This window comes from Rattus norvegicus, chromosome 2, assembly GCF_021556685.1.
Source record: "Rattus norvegicus strain SHRSP/BbbUtx chromosome 2, alternate assembly SHRSP_T2T, whole genome shotgun sequence".
In the NCBI taxonomy this organism is placed as follows: Eukaryota; Metazoa; Chordata; class Mammalia; order Rodentia; family Muridae; genus Rattus; species Rattus norvegicus.
In genome coordinates this window covers 245,400,473-245,420,824 of record NC_141535.1, presented here as the reverse complement: position 1 = coordinate 245,420,824, position 20,352 = coordinate 245,400,473, and the positions used below count along the sequence as shown (strand labels likewise).

The 20,352-nt window shown below is 41.6% G+C and overlaps 1 protein-coding gene across 8 annotated transcripts in view; it reads right to left on the bottom strand.

Annotated features, from left to right (window-relative positions):
- Slc44a5 (solute carrier family 44, member 5) overlaps positions 1–20,352 on the bottom strand; it is a 296,716-nt gene that overhangs the window by 125,829 nt on the left and 150,535 nt on the right. For 6 of the 8 annotated variants that reach the window (XM_087629441.1, XM_087629445.1, NM_001439688.1 and 3 more), the window contains 1 exon segment: positions 17,298–17,327. The exons of the other annotated variants lie outside the window; for them this stretch is intronic. In XM_087629441.1, coding sequence (XP_087485567.1) covers positions 17,298–17,327 — 30 coding nt within the window. 8 annotated transcript variants of the gene reach the window in all.

Here is a 20,352-nt window from a genome sequence, read left to right as displayed (position 1 = left end):
AGAGAGGAATCACAAAAATCCCTGAAAGAATTCCAGGAAAACATAAATAAACAAGTAGAAGCCTATAGAGAGGAATCACAAAAATCCCTGAAAGAATTCCAGGAAAACACAATCAAACAATTGAAGGAATTAAAAAATGGAAATAGAAGCAATCAAGAAAGAACACATGGAAACAACCCTGGATATAGAAAACCAAAGGAAGAGACAAGGAACCGTAGATACAAGCATCACCAACAGAATACAAGAGATAGAAGAGAGAATCTCAGGAGCAGAAGATTCCATAGAAATCATTGACTCAACTGTCAAAGATAATGTAAAGCGAAAAAAGCTACTGGTCCAAACATAAATCCAGGACTCAATGAGAAGATCAAACCTAGGGATAATAGGTATAGAAGAGAGTGAAGACTCCCAGCTCAAAGGACCAGTAAATATCTTCAACAAAATCATGGAAGAAAACTTCCCTAACCTAATAAAAGAGATACCCATAGGCATACAAGAAGCCTACAGAACTCCAAATAGATTGGAACAGAAAAGAAACACCTCCCAACACATAATAGTCAAAACACCAAATGCACAAAATAAAGAAAGAATATTAAAACAGTAAGGGAAAAAGGTCAAGTAACATATAAAGGCAGACCTATCAGAATCACACCAGACTTTTAGCCAGAGACTATGAAAGCCAGAAGATCCTGGACAGATGTCATACAGACCCTAAGAGAACACAAATGCCATCCCAGGTTACTGTATCCTGCAAAACTCTCAATTAACATAGATGGAGAAACCAAGATATTCCATGACAAAACCAAATTCACACAATATCTTTCTACAAATCCAGCACTACAAAGGATAATAAATGGTAAAGCCCAACATAAGGAGGCAAGCTACACCCTAGAAAAAGCAAGAAACTAATCGTCTTGGCAACAAAACAAAGAGAAGAAAAGCACACAAACATAACCTCACATCCAAATATGAATATAACAGGAAGCAATAATCACTATTCCTTAATATCTCTCAACATCAATGGCCTTAACTCCCCAATAAAAAAGACATAGATTAACAAACTGGATACGCAATGAGGACCCTGCATTCTGCTGCCTACAGGAAACACACCTCAGAGACAAAGACAGACACTACCTCAGAGTGAAAGGCTGGAAATCAACTTTCCAAGCAAATGGTCGGAAGAAGCAAGCTGGAGTAGCCATTCTAATATCAAATAAAATCAATTTTCAACTAAAAGTCATCAAAAAAGATAAGGAAGGACACTTCATATTCATCAAAGGAAAAATCCACCAAGATGAACTCTCAATCCTAAATATGTATGCCCCAAAAACAAGGGCACCTACATATGTAAAAGAAACCTTACTAATGCTCAAAACACACATTGCACCTCACAAAATAATAGTAGGAGATTTCAACACCCCACTCTCATCAATGGACAGATCATGGAAACTGAAATTAAACAGAGAGGTAGACAGACTAAGAGAAGTCATGAACCAAATGGACTTAACAGATATTTATAGAACATTCTATCCTAAAGCAAAAGGATATACCTTCTTCTCAGCTCCTCATGGTATTTGCTCCAAAATTGACCATATAATTGGTCAAAAAACGGGCCTCAACAGGTACAGAAAGATAGAAATAATCCCATGCGTGCTATCAGACCACCACGGCCTAAAGCTGGTCTTCAATAACAATAAGGGAAGAATGCCCACATATACGTGGAAGTTGAACAATGCTCTACTCAATGATAACCTGGTCAAGGAAGAAATAAAGAAAGAAATTAAAGACTTCTTAGAATTTAATGAAAATGAAGGTACAACATACCCAAACTTATGGGACACAATGAAAGCTGTCCTAAGAGGAAAACTCATAGCTCTGAGTGCCTGCAGAAAGAAACAGGAGAGAGCATATGTCAGCAGCTTGACAACACACCTAAAAGTTCTAGAACAAAAAGAAGCAAATACACCCAGGAGGAGTAGAAGGCAGGAAATAATCAAACTCAGAGCTGAAATCAACCAAGTAGAAACAAAAAGGACCATAGAAAGAATCAACAGAACCAAAAGTTGGTTCTCTGAGAAAATCAACAAGATAGATAAACCCTTAGCCAGACTAACGAGAGGACACAGAGAGTGCGTCCAAATTAACAAAATCAGAAATGAAAAGGGAGACATAACTACAGATTCAGAGGAAATTCAAAAACTCATCAGATCTTACTATAAAAACCTATATTCAACAAAATTTGAAAATCTTCAGGAAATGGACAATTTCCTAGACAGATACCAGGTATCGAAGTTAAATCAGGAACAGATAAACCAGTTAAACAACCCCATAACTCCTAAGGAAATAGAAGCAGTCATTAAAGGTCTCCTAACCAAAAAGAGCCCAGGTCCAGACGGGTTTAGTGCAGAATTCTACAGACCTTCATAGAAGACCTCATACCAATACTATCCAAACCATTCCACAAAATTGAAACAGATGGATCACTACCAAATTCCTTCTATGAAGCCACAATTACTCTTATACCTAAACCACAAAAAGACCCAACAAAGAAAGAGAACATCAGACCAATTTCCCTTATGAATATCGACGCAAAAATACTCAATAAAATTCTGGCAAAACGAATCCAAGAGCACATCAAAACAATCATCCACCATGATCAAGTAGGCTCCATCCCAGGCATGCAGGGATGGTTTAATATACGGAAAACCATCAACGTGATCCATTATATAAATAAACTGAAAGAACAAAACCACATGATCATTTCACTAGATGCTGAAAAAGCATTTGACAAAATTCAACACCCCTTCATGATAAAAGTCCTGGAAAGAATAGGAATTCAAGGCCCATACCTAAACATAGTAAAAGCCATATACAGCAAACCAGTTGCTAACATTAAACTAAATGGAGAGAAACTTGAAGCAATCCCACTAAAATCAGGGACTAGACAAGGCTGCCCACTCTCTCCCTGCTTATTCAATATAGTTCTTGAAGTTCTAGCCAGAGCAATCAGACAACAAAAGGAAATCAAGGGGATACAGATTGGAAAAAAAGAAGTCAAAATATCACTATTTGCAGATGATATGATAGTATATTTAAGTGATCCCAAAAGTTCCACCAGAGAACTACTAAAGCTGATAAACAACTTCAGCAAAGTGGCTGGGTATAAAATTAACTCAAATAAATCAGTAGCCTTCCTCTACACAAAAGGGAAACAAGCCGTGAAAGAAATTAGGGAAACGACACCCTTCATAATAGACCCAAACAATATAAAGTACCTCGGTGTGACTTTAACCAAGCAAGTAAAAGATCTGTACAATAAGAATTTCAAGACTCTGAAGAAAGAAATTGAAGAAGACCTCAGAAGATGGAAAGATCTCCCATGCTCATGGATTGGCAGGATTAATATAGTAAGAATGGCCATTTTACCAAAAGCGATCTACAGATTCAATGCAATCCCCATCAAAATACCAATCCAATTCTTCAAAGAGTTAGACAGAACAATTTGCAAATTCATCTGGAATAACAAAAAACCCAGGATAGCTAAAACTATTCTCAACAATAAAAGGACTTCAGGGGGAATCACTATCCCTGAACTCAAGCAATATTACAGAGCAATAGTGATAAAAACTGCATGGTATTGGTACAGAGACAGACAGATAGACCAATGGAACAGAATTGAAGACCCAGAAATGAACCCACACACCTATGGGCACTTGATTTTTGACAAAGGAGCCAAAACCATTCAATGGAAAAAAGATAGCATTTTCAGCAAATGGTGCTGGTTCAACTGGGGTCAACATGTAGAAGAATGCAAATCGATCCATGCTTATCACCCTGTACAAAGCTTAAGTCCAAGTGGATCAAGGACCTCCACATCAAACCAGATACACTCAAACTAATAGAAGAAAATGTGGGGAAGAGTCTCGAACACATGGACACTGGAAAAAATTTCCTGAACAAAACACCAATGGCTTATGCTCTAAGATCAAGAATTGACAAATGGGATCTCATAAAACTGCAAAGCTTCTGTAAGGCAAAGGACACTGTGGTTAGGACAAAACAGCAACCAACAGATTGGGAAAAGATCTTTAGCAATCCTACAACAGATAGAGGGCTTATATCCAAAATATACAAAGAACTCAAGAAGTTAGACCGCAGGGAGACAAATAACCCTGTTAAAAATGGGGTTCAGAACTAAACAAAGAATTCACAGCTGAGGAATGCCGAATGGCTGAGAAACACCTAAAGAAATGTTCAACATCTTTAGTCATAAGGGAAATGCAAATCAAAACAACCCTGAGATTTCACCTCACACCAGTGAGAATGGCTAAGATCAAAAACTCAGGTGACAACAAATGCTGGCGAGGATGTGGAGAAAGAGGAACACTCCTCCATTGTTGGTGGGGTTGCAGACTGGTAAAACCATTCTGGAAATCAGTCTGGATGTTCCTCAGAAAATTGGACATTGAACTACCTGAGGATCCAGCTATACCTCTCTTGGGCATATACCTACAAGATGCCCCAACATATAAAGAAGACAAGTGCTCCACTATGTTCATAGCAGCCTTATTTATAATAGCCAGAAGCTGGAAAGAACCCAGATGCCCTTCAACAGAGGAATGGATACAGAAAATGTGGTACATCTACACAATGGAATATTACTCATCTATCAAAAACAATGCCTTTATAAAATTCGTAGGCAAATGGCTGGAACTGGAAAATATCATCCTGAGTGAGGTAACCCAATCACAGAAAAACACACATGATATGCATTCATTGATAAGTGGCTATTAGCCCAAATGCTTGAATTACCCTAGATGCATAGAACACATGAAACTCAAGACGGATGATCAAAATGTGAATGCTTCACTCCTTCTTTAAAAGGGGAACAAGAGGGGTTGGGGATTTAGCTCAGTGGTAGAGCGCTTGCCTAGGAAGCGCAAGGCCCTGGGTTCGGTCCCCAGCTCCGAAAAAAAGAACCAAAAAAAAAAGGGGGGGACAAGAATATCCTTGGCAGGGAATAGAGAGGCAAAGATTAAAACAGAGACAGAAGGAACACCCATTCAGAGCCTGCCCCACATGTGGCCCATACATATACAGCCACCCAATTAGACAAGATGGATGAAGCAAAGAAGTGCAGGCCGACAGGAGCTGGATGTAGATCTCTCCTGAGAGACACAGCCAGAATACAGCAAATACAGAGGCGAATGCCAGCAGCAAACCACTGAACTGAGAACAGGACCCCCGTTGAAGGAATCAGAGAAAGAACTGGAAGAGCTTAAAGGGGCTCGAGACCCCTTATGAACAACAATGCCAAGCAACCAGAGCTTCCAGGGACTAAGCCACTACCTTAAGACTATACATGGACTGACCCTTTACTCTGACCTCATAGGAAGCAATGAATATCCTAGTTAGATCACCAGTGGAAGGGGAAGCCCTGGGTCCTGCTAAGACTGAACCCCCAGTGAACGTGATTGTTGGGGGGAGGGCGGTAATGGGGGGAGAAAGGAGAGGGGAACACACATATAGAAGGGGAGGGGGAGGGGGAGGGATTAGGGGGATGTTTGCCCGGAAACCAGGAAAGGGAATAACATTCGAAATGTAAATAAGAAATACTCAAGTTAATAAAAGAAAGAAAGAAAGAAAGAAAGAAAGAAAGAAAGAAAGAAAGAAAGAAAGAAAGAAAGAAGAAATCTTCATTCCCTAGCACCTCGACCTTGGATTTGCCTGACTCTAGAGAAACTTATTTCTACCACTCCACCCATGCAATCTGGACCGTTATGTAACAGCAATGTAAGGAGTGTTTGAGCATAAGCTCAAACGTGCCGACAGTTACAATAAATGTAAACGGAGGAAATGTGTTCGTGAAAGGGAAATGCCATCACAGCAGGTAAGAAATGACTATAAGCTGCACACACATACTTGGCCCTTAATAACAATGATCCCTTCTTTCCACACTTCTGTGCTAAGGAGTTTGTTTTCACTCCCACACCATCTAGTCGGTCTTCTGCTGTCTTGCCTGGGAGAATTTATAGACAGGACCATCCTTGTGATTCCTTTCTTGGCCTTACTTTCTGGAGGGTTTTCAGCCTCTAAAGTGACCTAATGTGTTTCTACACATTTAGCCCCAAGAGTTCGTGAATCTGGAAACTTGGGTCATTTTCTCTTTTTTTTTCTTTTTCTTTTTCTTTTTTCTTTTTTTTTTTTTTTCGGAGCTGGGGACCGAACCCAGGGCCTTGTGCTTGCTAGGCAAGCGCTCTACCACTGAGCTAAATCCCCAACCCCAACTTGGGTCATTTTCAACAGTCCTCATTGATGGATGGAGAGCCTTTAAAATGTAGATGGATTCTTTCCTTAAAGTCCCCCATCGATGTCTAAATCGTTTACTTGCTTACGGCACAAACATGTATAAATAAACAGAACCTCTGTGGGGAAAGTGCGTGGTAGAAGCAGGAATATGGAGTGGGCACGTAACCAGAAAGAACTTAGTGTGGAGAGGTGACAACAGCTGTAAAACCAGGAAGACCATCACAACAAAGAGGTGGCTTGCCAGGGAAGGCTGAAGACTGAGGAGAGCTGTGCCTATGGGGGAAAGAAGTGTAGATTAGGTGGAGAAATCCCATGGGGCAACGGAATATGGTTACGATTGAAGATAATTTCAGTCGAAAACGCTGTCAGATCAGATGGTTTCACCTTCCTATCTGACTGTAATTTTGTTCTCAAATGGCATGTGGCAAGACGTGTGACACACCTTCATGCGTCACTGCCGGGAAACCTGTACCACGGCATAAGGAACTATGGGAAAGAGTGTGCCTTTGAATCTCAGTGTGCAAGTTGCACTAACCTGACTCCAGTTCTGTGCTCCCTCGGTGTCACAGAGACACGCTCAGAGAGGGGAACACACGCCTAGACTGTTGCTCAGAAAACTATTTTTAAAATATGGATTACTCTACAAGCTTCTTTATTTACACTTGAAAATGTATCTGACTCATAGTTAGCAAGCTTTATAGACTAAGAACAAAGCAGAAAGTAGGGAAGAGCTAGAACAGCAAGTTTCCCTGTGAAGAAATACCTGATGTCAATCAGGATGCAGCCTCACAGATGTGAAGTATGCGGAGTTACTGGTGCTTGGTGTGTGCCCAAGCCATGCTGCTCTCGGTAGATGTAAATTATCCCTAGCAATTATGACAACAGTACATTTTACATATTTAAGCCTTGGCTTGCCACTTTTGCTTTATAAAAAGCCAAACTTATCATTGAATTTTTACTATTATTTGAACTTCACTGGCATCTTAAAATGTATTACAAATGTAAAAATAAGATGTATGTATATATAATGCATATTTCAGATATATAATGTAATGTTATAATATGCAAATAACCTAATATGCTTACTTGAAAAATATGTTAAAAAGTATAATTCATTACTACATATCTCATGTACACAATGTGGTTTGACACACACATGCTGTGATTTCGTGTAAATCAACTCTACCTGTGATAAATCCAAGATGATTATGTTCTAGGTTCATTTCTATTGTTTGTGATAAAACATTCTAACCAGGGGTTGGCAATTTAGCTCAGTGGTAGAGTACTTGCCTAGCAAGCACAAGGTCCTGGGTTCAGTCCTCAGCTCTGGAAAAAAAAATTCTGACCAGAAGCAATGTGGGAGAGGAGAGGGCTTATCTGGCTTATACTTCTGGGTCATAGTCAGTCACTGATGCAAGAACATAATACAGGAACTGGATGGCAACATAGTGTTACCTCCAACTAAGGAATTCACATCATCGCCGAAGAATCATGGTAAGAACCACAGAGGATGCTGATACTGCTTGGCAGGAAGACTTATGTTCAGCTGACTAGGTTATGTACTTCAAAACCACCTGCCTAAGGAATGGTACCACCCACAATGGGCCAGGCCCTACCACATCAAATGAAAGTCAAGACAACTCCCCACCCCGCAGATGTGCCAACAGGCTAATCTGATGTAGTCAGTTCCTCAATTGAGATTCTCTTCCCAAATAATTCTAGGATGTGGCAAGTTGAAACTTAAAACTAACTGGCACAGCTCCAAAGTAAACCCAGAGTTAATCACTGGTCCATTGTTAATACTACTACACCTTCATAGAGTAAAGAATCCTTAGTAATACATTAAAATATCTTAAAATGATTTTCTTCATTGGTTTTTGCTATTTACTTGTTTTTCTATTTGTTGATTTTTTTATTTGAGACAGGGTCTCATGTAGGTGGAAATTGGTCTCAAATTCATTCTGTGTCCAAGGACACCCTTGAACTTCTCATCCTCCTGCCTCCACCTCTTAAGTACTGAGATTATGGACTACCCTTTCCCAGAGGCATGGTGCTGGGGATCAAATACAGGCTTTGTGTATGTCAGTCAGCACTCTTCCAATTTTGCTACACTTTGGCCTTTATTATTTATTTTTTTTTATTTTTAAAAACCTTAATTATGTCCACATGTGGTGTGTGTGTGTGTGTGTGTGTGTGTGTGTGTGTGTGTGTGTGTGCGTGTGTGTGCAGGTACCTGTAGAGTTCAGTGTGTGTAGAAGGCAGTGTGGGATGCCCTGGAGCTGGAGTGATAGGTGTTTGTGGGCTGCCTGACACGGGTGCTGGGAACTGAGCTCCGGTCATCTGCCAGCTTGGCAAGTGTTTGTAACCATAAAGTCACCTCTCTAGCCTCTGTGGCTTTATTATTTTTAGAAAGATTAAATCTCTTCAGAGTTCTGCAGGCACAGGAGAGAAAGAAGTGAGATGTTCTTTTTACTGTAATGGTTCAATGGAAAGGAAGCCTGAGCTGTGTGAGAAGCTGTACCTTATGGGTTGCCATGACAGCAGTGTTCTCTAAGACGCTGTGCTGCAGTTTTTCCACAAAGTTGTTTAAGTATTAACAGTTTAATCATGAATTTTATTCAGTTAAACTACTGTTTAACTTTGAAGTTTGAACTAGATCAATCAATGATCAAGTTGCTAGGTCAGGTTGTCCCATCTTTAACCCCTGTGATGCACTTTCAGTCTTGGGTCTTAGTCCCCAGGTCAACACTTACAAGTAAACCACCCAGCTTCTTGGCAGGCTCTGGGACACTCGGGTACCATTCACCCGAGCTTGAAGGATCCTGGTGATATGGCTCAGTGAGTAGAGGCACACAACACAGCACAAAGCTTGGTGGCCACTGTTTGGTACCCAGAGCCCACATTGCCATGTGGAGAGAATCGACTCTCAAAAACTGTCTTCTGACCTCCACAGCTGGGAGTCAGCCCAGTCTCAGCTTTCTCAGAGGCCTTGACGGAAGGACAAAGGGAACCTAGTTCTGTGTTCTTGCCCAAGGAGTAGACTTACCAAGGTCCAGTCTGGAGCTGGGGCCATGGACTTGAAGGAGTTAAGGTTTTGGTTCCTGGGAACCTGCCTTCCCTGCCTCCCAAGGAGACTGAAATTATCTGTCTGAAGGCCTCTGCGTGCTCTGTCTGCGAGGCCCTTGAGATGCCCTGAGATCCCTTTGTGGAACGTTGCTTGATTAGCTACCTACTGACTTTATCCCATTATGTGATGGTTTTCTGCTGACTCTGATCCATTTTCCCTCTGCAAATAGTACATAAGATGCTGTAGTTATCAATAAACATGCTTGACATAAGCCATCAGCTCATGCAAGACCTCTAAGTCCTAACTTTTCTATTTTCTTTATTTTCTCACCCCCATTCTTCTCCCTCAGGGACCTGTCACTGAAGAACAACCAGCTGGTCCAGGTCATTCCAGAAATGAATAGTGACATGAGTGTGCATGTACAGACACACATGCATGTACACATACATGCACACACGCACACACATACACATTTACACACATGTATGCACATACACACATGTACACGTGCACACATATATACTTATATGCAAACACATGTTCACACATTAGCATGTGCACACATGCACACATGCATATACACTTGCATACACACATGCATGTGTTCACACATGAGCATATGTACACACATTTACACATACATGCACACACACACGTATATGTACAAACATGTACACATGCAAACATACATACATGTACACATACATGCACACACATTAACATATGCAGATACATACACACAGGCATACATACATATATTACACACTTGCACACACACATGCACAGAGTAAATAAATAAAGGGATTAAATAAATAAATAAAATCATGAGAGGGGGCATGTTGGGGATCAAGATGAGTCAGACAAAGTGGAGTCATTCACACGTCTGAGAGTACCACATTGAGCTGGTTACTTTGTTCATTAACAAAATAATTAATGAGAATCAAATAAAAACCTAACACTACTTGAATAGGTTAGGTTTCCTGACTGGCCTGAGGGCATCACTCTGTGCAGGAAATTCTGTGCTCCATGCTTCTTCCTGGAGCTTTACGCCAGGCCTGGAAGCCGAGAGCAGGCAAGACAGCTAAAGTTAAAGTTATGCTTTAGTTCTTGGCAGAGGAAAGAACGCAGGCTCTCTGTACCCAGGCTGGAAATGGACGTCACCCAGCTATAGCTGAATGACTTCTGCAGAACAATGTCAGTTTACTCATTTACTCCTTGGAATTTCTCTAAACAGTTCTCTTTCACCGCTACTTTTATGTCCCCTCGTGCTGTGTCTGACTCGGGCTGGAGTACAAGCTCATCAGAGTATTTCTGAGCATGTTCTCCTGTTGCAAAGATGGGCAAAGACTCATGCTTGAAAATCTAAGGCAATTCTCCCATATAATATAAATAGTCACATACTGAACATGTATGTATATTCAAGCTCTTGACATAAATTTTAAAAGTATTTTGTTAGCATACAAAGAAATCAACTTCATGCTATTTTGATACATGATTATAATTTGTCTTATTTACCATCACTACCTCAATCTTCCCTCTCCCCGTTTCTGGCCCATTTTCTCGCCCTCCAACACGCCTGCCTTCTGCTTTCACGGCATGTAGACTGTTACTCTCTTTTGGCTCCTCCTTTTGTCCTTTCTCTCACCTCAAACTCTCCATCCTCTTTCATGTACACTATATACACACACATATATGTTTATATTTGTGTGATATAATGTATCATACGTCTTTCTGGGCCTGGCTTATTTCACTTAACATAATGCTATCCAGTCCCCTCTATTTTCATGCAAACGTATTCCTGACCTCTGGATGTTGTGATAAAATGTTCCGTTCCTAACCAGAGCAAAGGCAAGCTGTGATAAAGTACAAGAAGACAAGTAAATAAAGTCATCTGTTGATGCTATGTCTCTCCTGAATTGAGATTCAGGATGGAAAAACGAGGTAGGGCTTCGGGTCCCTTTTGCACAAAAAGTACTCTTATTGTCTGTTGACAACACCTATAGGACACTTACTCAGTTTTAGGGGCATGACGCCAAAATGAAAAGGAAAGTGAAATCCCAGAGGATGGAATTGAATGAGCCCAGCCTTCAGACCCAGGCTTTGTCCAGCCCTAGAGTTAATCATCGGAAATGGCTAAGTGAGTTCTTCGGCATCTGAGTTTCATCGTCGTGATCCACAGCCTTACAGACTGAGGAGAATCCCCCCAACGCCATTGCTCTAAACAACTGTCTTTTGGAAGGGCTGCATAGATGCTCACCGTTTTGTATGAAAGTCAGAGAAGGGAGTAACCAGTAAGCTGCAGAGCCAATCTCATTGGCTGGGGAGAGACTGACATAATGAAACTCTGGAGGCAAAAGCCAGAACGGCTCCACAGAAATTATGCTCAGAACACTTGACCAGATTCATAGACCTGAGGCTCCCAGCAGAGCTCAGGCAGGAAGCTGGGTATTACCCAAGAGAGCATTTGGGACAGGATCAGAGTGGGGTGAGCTAGGAATCGAAGAATCTGAGATACCAGAGAGAGGGGTAGAAAGGTGGGAAGGACAGGGCAGCCAAGTCCTGCTTTTAAATGGTAGGAATCAGAAGCTCTGGGTGTTCGGAATGCAGGCTGTTTTCAGGGTCATTAGTGAACCTGCAGTCCAGTTGCTTACATGTTAGTTACACACGTTTCTCACATTGGTTACATGTTAGTTACACACGTCTCTCACATTGGTTACATTTAGTTACACATGTTTCTCATGGGTGAAGGATTAGGGTCAGGGCCTCTATGATATAAAGAAAATATTTTTTTTCATGTTGGGTTTGGTTGATCAGACAGTAGACAGCGTGGCTGAGGCCCATCTCAATGAAATACCTCAAACTTCATTTCTGTTCTATGTAGTAAGGATATGGGTGTGAAAATTATAATTTTGTCCTAAGTCAGAGAGTCAAATAATCATTTTTAAACTAAAAAATAAAAAAGGTCTGATCTCTATTAAAAGTCTTTGAAGTTTGTATCTGATGATTAGTGTGTTTAATTCCAAACATATGAGCTCTCTCTGGCTTAGTTTTCTTCTCTATAAAATAGAGAATGCAGAACCATCCCCCAAAGGCTGCCTGGTAGATGACCAGTATCACCACATGAACAATGGCTGTCATCAGTAGTCTGCCTGCAATTCTTTTATTCTCGTCATAAATGGACAGTTCCGTTCTAGAGTAGCCACTTGGTCTGGTTTGGGGATTTTTGTTTGTCTGTGTGTTTTGGGTGTTTGTTTGTTTGTTTGTTTGTTTGTTTGTTGACAGTCTCTCTAGGTTGCCCTGGCTAGAAATTCACAGAGATTTACCTCTGCCACTGCTTCTGCCTCCTGAGTGCTTGGATTAGTAGTGTGCCACCCAACACACACACACACACACACAAACACATACACAAACACATACACAAACACACACACAAACACACACAAACACACACACAAACACACACACACAAACACACACACACAAACACACACACACAAACACACACAAACACACACATACAAACACACACACAAACACACACACACAAACACACACACACAAACACACACATACAAACACACACACAAACACACACACACAAACACACACACAAACACACACACAAACACACACACAAACACTCACAAACACTCACAAACACACACACACAAACACACACACAAACACACACATACAAACACACACACAAACACACACACACAAACACACACATACAAACACACACATAAACACACACACACAAACACATACACAAACACATACACAAACACACACACAAACACATACACAAACACACACACAAACACATACACAAACACACACACACAAACACATACACAAACACTCACAAACACACACACACAAACACACACACACAAACACACACATACAAACACACACACAAACACACACACACAAACACACACATACAAACACACACACAAACACACACACACAAACACACACACACAAACACACACATACAAACACACACACAAACACACACACACAAACACACACATACAAACACACACACAAACACACACACACAAACACACACATACAAACACACACAAACACACACACACAAACACACACACACACAAACACACACACACACTAAGCCTTACTTTACCTGATTTTAATAATTTTAAAGCCTTAGGCACTAGTCCAAACCATTTTAAAAATTAACCAATAAAGGATTTGCACTTGTCAATGACTTAACCCATGAGAAGTGAAGAGAGTTAGTGTAGTGGTAAGAAAACCAGGTGGGAAGCCATGTTCTCAGTAGTTAAGCCTTCTGAGAGCTCCTTACCACAGGCAGGAGGAATCTCTGAGAGCTACATTTTGTGCCAACAGGCGGTGCTCCCTCTGTGAGAGAGGAAAACATTCTGAATTGCCACATGGAACATACACTTGCCGATAAAGGCAGAGCGCCTGCCTGATGAACCGGAAGTCAGCCTCACATAATCCATTTTGCTCAGGAAACACACCCTTCCCCTTCACATTTACATGAGCTCCGGGGGATGAGGCTGCGCTTGAAGTCAGGTCTACTTTTACAATAATTTTTTATTGCCGCAGTTACGGCTAACACTGACATTGTGATTGAGTGGGACAGAAGAGCAATTAAAATTATAGAACATTTTAACCTTGGCATTTGGATAACGAGGACACATCACAAAATACCACTCAATCCACATGAACTTAGACTAGGTAGATAAAATCACGGCGACATAAAATTAACAATGCTAAAGATACAAAGAGTCCAGTCAGTTTTTCTTCTTTCTTTCGTTAAAAGTGGTGCTATAAATCTAGGGATGTCCATATACTGACAGAAACAAGGCTAAAATATTTTAAAGTTGTAACAGCTGTACCAGTATTAAAGTATAAGGTCAACAGCCAATACTTAAGATGACGTAGACTAATATATATAGCCTTGTAATTGCTGATATTTATATACTACCAGACTAAAATAGGCTAAATGGAATAAAGTGTAATTAAAGGAAAAAGTAATGTTAAACCATTCCCATTTGGGCGGTGAAAATTTAAACAGTAGTTCGCTTTATCTTATTTAAACAGGTATTCTGCTTTATCCTCACCCTGACTTCAAGAGTCTTCCAATTGCTCTAAGGAAACGGGGCTCCAGGCAAATGCTGCATCTAAAACTTTAAGGCAAGAGGCTGTGGAAACTGGCCGGAAGCACCAAGGTGCTTCGCTCTGATGCATTTCAGAGATGGAGTAAGTTCCAGTGAGACACAAGGTCAGTCAAGAGAGCCAGGTCAAGAAAGAGAATCAGGGCTGGAGGGGAACACTCAGGAGGTGATGTTAAGTGACCAGAAGGAGCCATGAGGAAAGAGAAAGAATACATCCTGAGGTCCCTCAGTACTTGGACCATACAGGTGAGAAGGCAGACAGAGAGGAGACATCAGAGAGAGAAGAGGAGCCAGGGCGTGACGTTTGCGTAGCCACGGCAATGCACCTCTCAAAGACTGGCTGACTGTGTTGACGCTCCTAAAACTAAAGTGAGAAATAAAACCCTGGAGCAGTGAAATAATACAGAGATCTGTTTCAGGAAGGGGCACACATCACACCAGTGAGCACAAGAGGTGGGGAGGGGGGGCTTAGAGGGAGGAAGTCAGGCCACAAAGCAACCTCTGTGAAGAAAAGGGGTAATATGGTCAGGGAGAAGGGGTACTCCCCTCCCAGGACTGAGGTCTGATGTCTTTCAGTGTTAAACGGCCAACGAAGGCAAGTCTATATTGAGATGGTGGTGGGACAACCGGTGCAGGTAGCAGTCTTAGAGAGGATGAGGGTCACCCTCCCCTTCAGGAGGACAGAAGGAATCTGGAACATGACCGATACCTGTAATCCCTGTGCTTGGGAGGTAGAGGCAGAAGGATTAGAAGTTCAAGGACAGTCTTGTCTATACAGTGTATTCAGGGCCAGCCTTGGCTATGTGAGAACTTATGAAGAAAGAAGGAAGGGAGGTAGGGAGGAAGGAGAAGGGAGAAGAAGAGAGAGAGAAGGAGGGAGGGAGGGAGGAATGGAGGAAAGGAAGGAAGGAGGGAAGGAGAGTTTTTTAAAAGTGGCCAGGAAGGTTACCAGTGAATCTATGGTAGCCCTTGGTCTGTTGAAACATATTCCTGTTGGTTAATATTCAATACTTTTGGCATATATTCAATACTCAGGTTTACCTAAATTCACTCACATTGTTAGCACACTTACACTTTAACATCATAGTCTTAAAAAGACATGCAGACCCTGAAGGAACAATTCAAAAGGCAAAGACAAACGGCCGTGAGTGTCAAGCCACACAGCCACACACCCTGACTTCTAGGCTTCATGCTCTCTGGATGTTTCCCCAGCAACAGGTATGCTCCTAGGAGCTGAGGGTATGCTTATGGTGGGACAGCTCCTGCTCCTAGGAGCTGAGGGTATGCTTATGGTGGGACAGCTCCTGCACCCCTTCTCTGGGAGAAAGACAGAGCTTTGGGGCAGCATCTCTGCTGGCCTTGTCCTTGGACTCCTGTCTGTCCAAGGAGACATCTCACCCAAGGGTCCCTCTAGCCTTAGACTATTTTATAACCAAGATATAGTGCTTATTCGTTCTTGGTTCATTTATCTCAAAAACCTTGTCAGAAAGATGGGGATTTTATTATAGACCTAATTATTTTTTCCTAATTGGGAAGCTAAGATTTATGAATGAAAAGAAAATGAATTGTTTTGGTTCATGGTTCATTGAAAGTTAGAATAATTTACTGGTTTCTGACAGCAAAGTCGGCATCTACTTCTTCCCAAGATATCATCTGTCATCTTTCTGTCCCCAGTGTCAATGTTTGAAATGTTACATAATAGCCTCTAAGCGTTTCGGTCACCTACCTACCTTGCAGGATCATAAGGGACCAAATTAAAACATTTAAGGAAAGAAAATTTGAAACTATAAGTGGTATTTAAGTGTGAGAACAAAGTTTAGAATCTAGATAGATAAAGTACACAAAGGATAACAAAGGTACTTCGATAATAGATGTAGAAAATGCATGTATAATCATATTTAGAATTGCAATGACTTTAACAGACAAATAATAATTGTTTCTCAGGTACGATGTGAAGTTTTGTTTATTAGTACATCATAAAATAATAAGCGAAATTAATTAATATATTTACTTAACACATTTCAATAGTTAACACATTTATTATTTCCAGATTACTGATAGAATAAATTTTAACACTCTTGCCCCATATCTAAACTTCTAGTTGAGAATTTGGGGTCCCAGTAAATGTCAGAAGGCACAGCAAGTCTCCCTTTCTGATTCTCAGGGGCAGTAAGAGTGGACAAGAGAGATGCACTCCTGAATTCAGTGTTGCTCGGACTCCAGTGACAGACACATCAGCCTCTGGAAATGTGTGAGGATGGAGGCTCTGACTGCTAATCTGGGGCAGGCCTTGAGATCTGTATTTCATGGGCTGGCAGCCCCCCAGCTGCCAACATCCAAACCCATCCCTTCAGTGCAAGCTCTAGTTCTGTGTGGCCAATTATGGTGAGAGCCACCTGTCACATGAAGGACTGAGACACTCACACTCTCTTCAAAGCCCGATGGTGGGATCGCTGATGGAGAGAGATCTGAGCAGGACTCCTTGTGTGCCAAAGCCCTAAACTAAAGTGAAAAGTGGAAGATGCAGGGGACGGAGGCAAAGCCTCGTAATCCTGTTTGCTGTGGGATGCTCTTCCTGGTAGAAATGTTTACAACTTCCCAGTGAGAAACTCACTTCATAGAGGAGCCAAGAAAGGATTTCTTTCTGTGAGCGATCATGTAGTTGCCCCAGATTCTGGGAAAAGTGACATATCTATTACTGGAGAGACTGTCATGGAGAATTCTTAGACTAACGTTGATTAACTCACCCAGGTCTTGATCCTCGAACTCTGTACTTTCTAGGAAAAAGCACAAAGGGCAAACAAATATTTATGTGCAGAGTTTAATGGCTAGTACTCTATACCATCTCTCCTGCCCTGAGAAATCCCAGCCCATGAATGTTAACACACAATAACAGAAGGTCAGTGGGTCAGCAGATCCACAGCGTTCTTCAGAATCCCAGGAGGCTGGTTCTAATGCTCAGGTCTCATAGAAAACTGCATAAAACTTGCATGTGATACATATGTATTGTCCCCTATACATAATCTATATATACAGATTGCTTATAATACCAGTGAGATACCAAGTAAACAGTGTAAACACTGCATGAACAGTTATTCCAGTCTATGGCACAGATTTTTTTAAAGATTTATTTCTTAAGTTAGTTTTAATTATATGTAAATGTATGTGCACATGGGTTCAAGTACCCACAGAGATTCAGGCCTGGGCTAGAGTTATGGACACCTGACATGTTTGCTGGGAGTCACACGCCTGTCTTCTGAAGTAGCAGTAATTCTCTTAACCGTTGCTCCACAGCTATGGAGATGGGATGTGCACAAGCACTGTAGGTCTAACAATACGGTGCATGTGTGCAGTGTGGTAAGATCTTCTGTCTGGGTGACTCTGCTAAGGGTAAGGGGTGCTTGTATTAATCCCCAGACACACAGTGTTGGAAGAGTAGGAGGAGGTTTGGGAGTGGGGGAGTGAAGTCATGAACGTTTCCAATATTCATAATGAATGATTTGTACAGACTCAAAAAAAATTGATCACACACGCATCAAAATTTATCACCAGAAAATGAGGCCTTTAATTATTCATTTTTACTGTTTAAACGTCACAAGTTTCCTTAGACACACACACACACACACACACACACACACACATACACACACACACAACTGAATATGCATTAAGTTCTCCAACTACGTGCAGAATAGACAGCATGGCTGGGGGCCGGGGAGTGGTGACTGAGGGGCAGCACTTTAATTCTGCTAAGTGTTGTCTTCAACTTTAAGGAACCTACCTTAGTTCTGAGGGCAACCTGTGCATCCAAGGGTACCTTTTGATTGTGCGTGGGAGGGGAGACACTCTTCCAATGAATCCCTCCTCTCTGGTGCTTTATCTGGCCTGCCAGCCCATTAAAGTGATTGAAAAGTTAGAGGAGAAAGGTATTGCCACCTCCCTAAGGCAGCATGGTGTCTGCCTGCATTCTTATTAACCCACAGGAGAGTGTGGCTCTCAGCCTCATCAAGGAGGCTTCTTTTTGCAGCACATTGGAACCATTACAGAAAGACACAACCAGTCAAAATGCAGAGGAGAACCATATGTAGTAGGACGGTCGATGACAACTATTCCAGCTACACACAACCCCTATGCCAAAGGCTGAGGGACATAGAGAGGGAACAGAAAAGTCGTTAAGTGCCGGAGGACTCGGAGATTCACTGCAAAATCGGACAGGAAAGCTGTACCCACAAAATGTGAACAATCTGGTCACCTAAGCAAGACCCAAACAATGACAATGCTAGTAGATATGCCAACGTGCATGAGTAAAGCCCCCTACCCTAGATGAAGAGCTACAGGCAGTAATGACTGCTAAGAGACCCCAGGGGGTCTTCCTCAGGGATGAGCCCCCTGGTTGTATATACAGTACCAAGGTCAGCCCTAAAAACATATACTTAAAGTAATATTAACTGGGTTCAATAGGATGGATAGATAGATAGATAGATAGATAGATAGATAGATAGATAGATAGATGGATAGAGATATATGTAATAATAATGACTAAAGAAAAAGAGGAAGAGAGAGAACAAAGTCAGGTGGAAAGGAAAGTCGAAATCTGAGAGGGATTAGGGGAGGGGATCAATATGGTCGAAAAATAATTATGAAACTGTCAGAGAATTAATAATTTTAAAAAAAAAGAATTCCCTGTGTAAAGCTGCTGGGTGTACTTTACAACTGTTCTCAGTCCTGAGCTTCGTATCAACCTGACTGACAGGAACAAATGGTTGAGGGCCAAAGTCAGGACGGCGATTCCAGGGAGGGGCTGTGTAGATGGCTCGGTAGGACATGTACTTGCCTTGCAAGCAAATTAACCAACCTGACTCCAATCCCCAGAACTCACCTAAAAAAGCCAGGTGTGGCAATGTGCGCCTGTAGTCCCTGTGTGCTGAGACAGAGACAGGAGGATTCCTAGAGCTCACTGACAGCTTCCCTTCCCAAGTTTCTGAGTTCCAGGCAAGATCCTATCTAAAGAACAAAAGGGGTGTACCCTGACCTTCATAGGCATGCACGAACTGTATGCACATGAACATGTACAAACACAAAAGAATTCAGGCATGGTGATGCACACCTATATCCCAGGTAGATTGCCAAGAGTTGAGGCCAGCCTGGATTACACAAAGAAACCATGTCTCAAAATTTGCAATATTTAAAAAGATTCCAGTTTTAAGCGTTTGTAAGCTATGACTGGTTGGGAAACAATATCAAGAATGACAGATTAGATTCTGAACACCTCCTGTGGCTAGGAGGAAGATTTGTTCACACATCTCTCTCGGTAAAATCACACTCTTCACAAAAGATGTCGGTGCTCCTGGTCTTACTCAGGTCATTCTGCTGTAATCAGGGACCTGGGGTTTCACACTGAGGTCTGAGTGGCCCCGTTGTCCACACTCTTAGCCTATACACACACTAGCATGTAATAGCCTCAAACATAAAGACACAACCTTACAGGCTAACAGTGGCTGGCTCACCTTCAGTGTGGTAAGAGCTCTTATCGGAGACACACAGTTTTCACTTACCACATGAAAAAAAACCAAAGGGACCATGCATTATGTAAGTGCAAGTCTTGATGCTCAGGACACACAATAATATATCCAGGTCATTGATGAAAGGCTCCCTTTCCGTTTCTGAGTTCTTAATGTCTGCATCAGCCTTTAATGTCCCAAATTATCTGTACATAATATATTGAAGTTTATTAAAAACTTCAGGGTCAGTACAACTTTCTGTGGAACACTTCTAGTCACATATGCTCACAAATGGTCACAG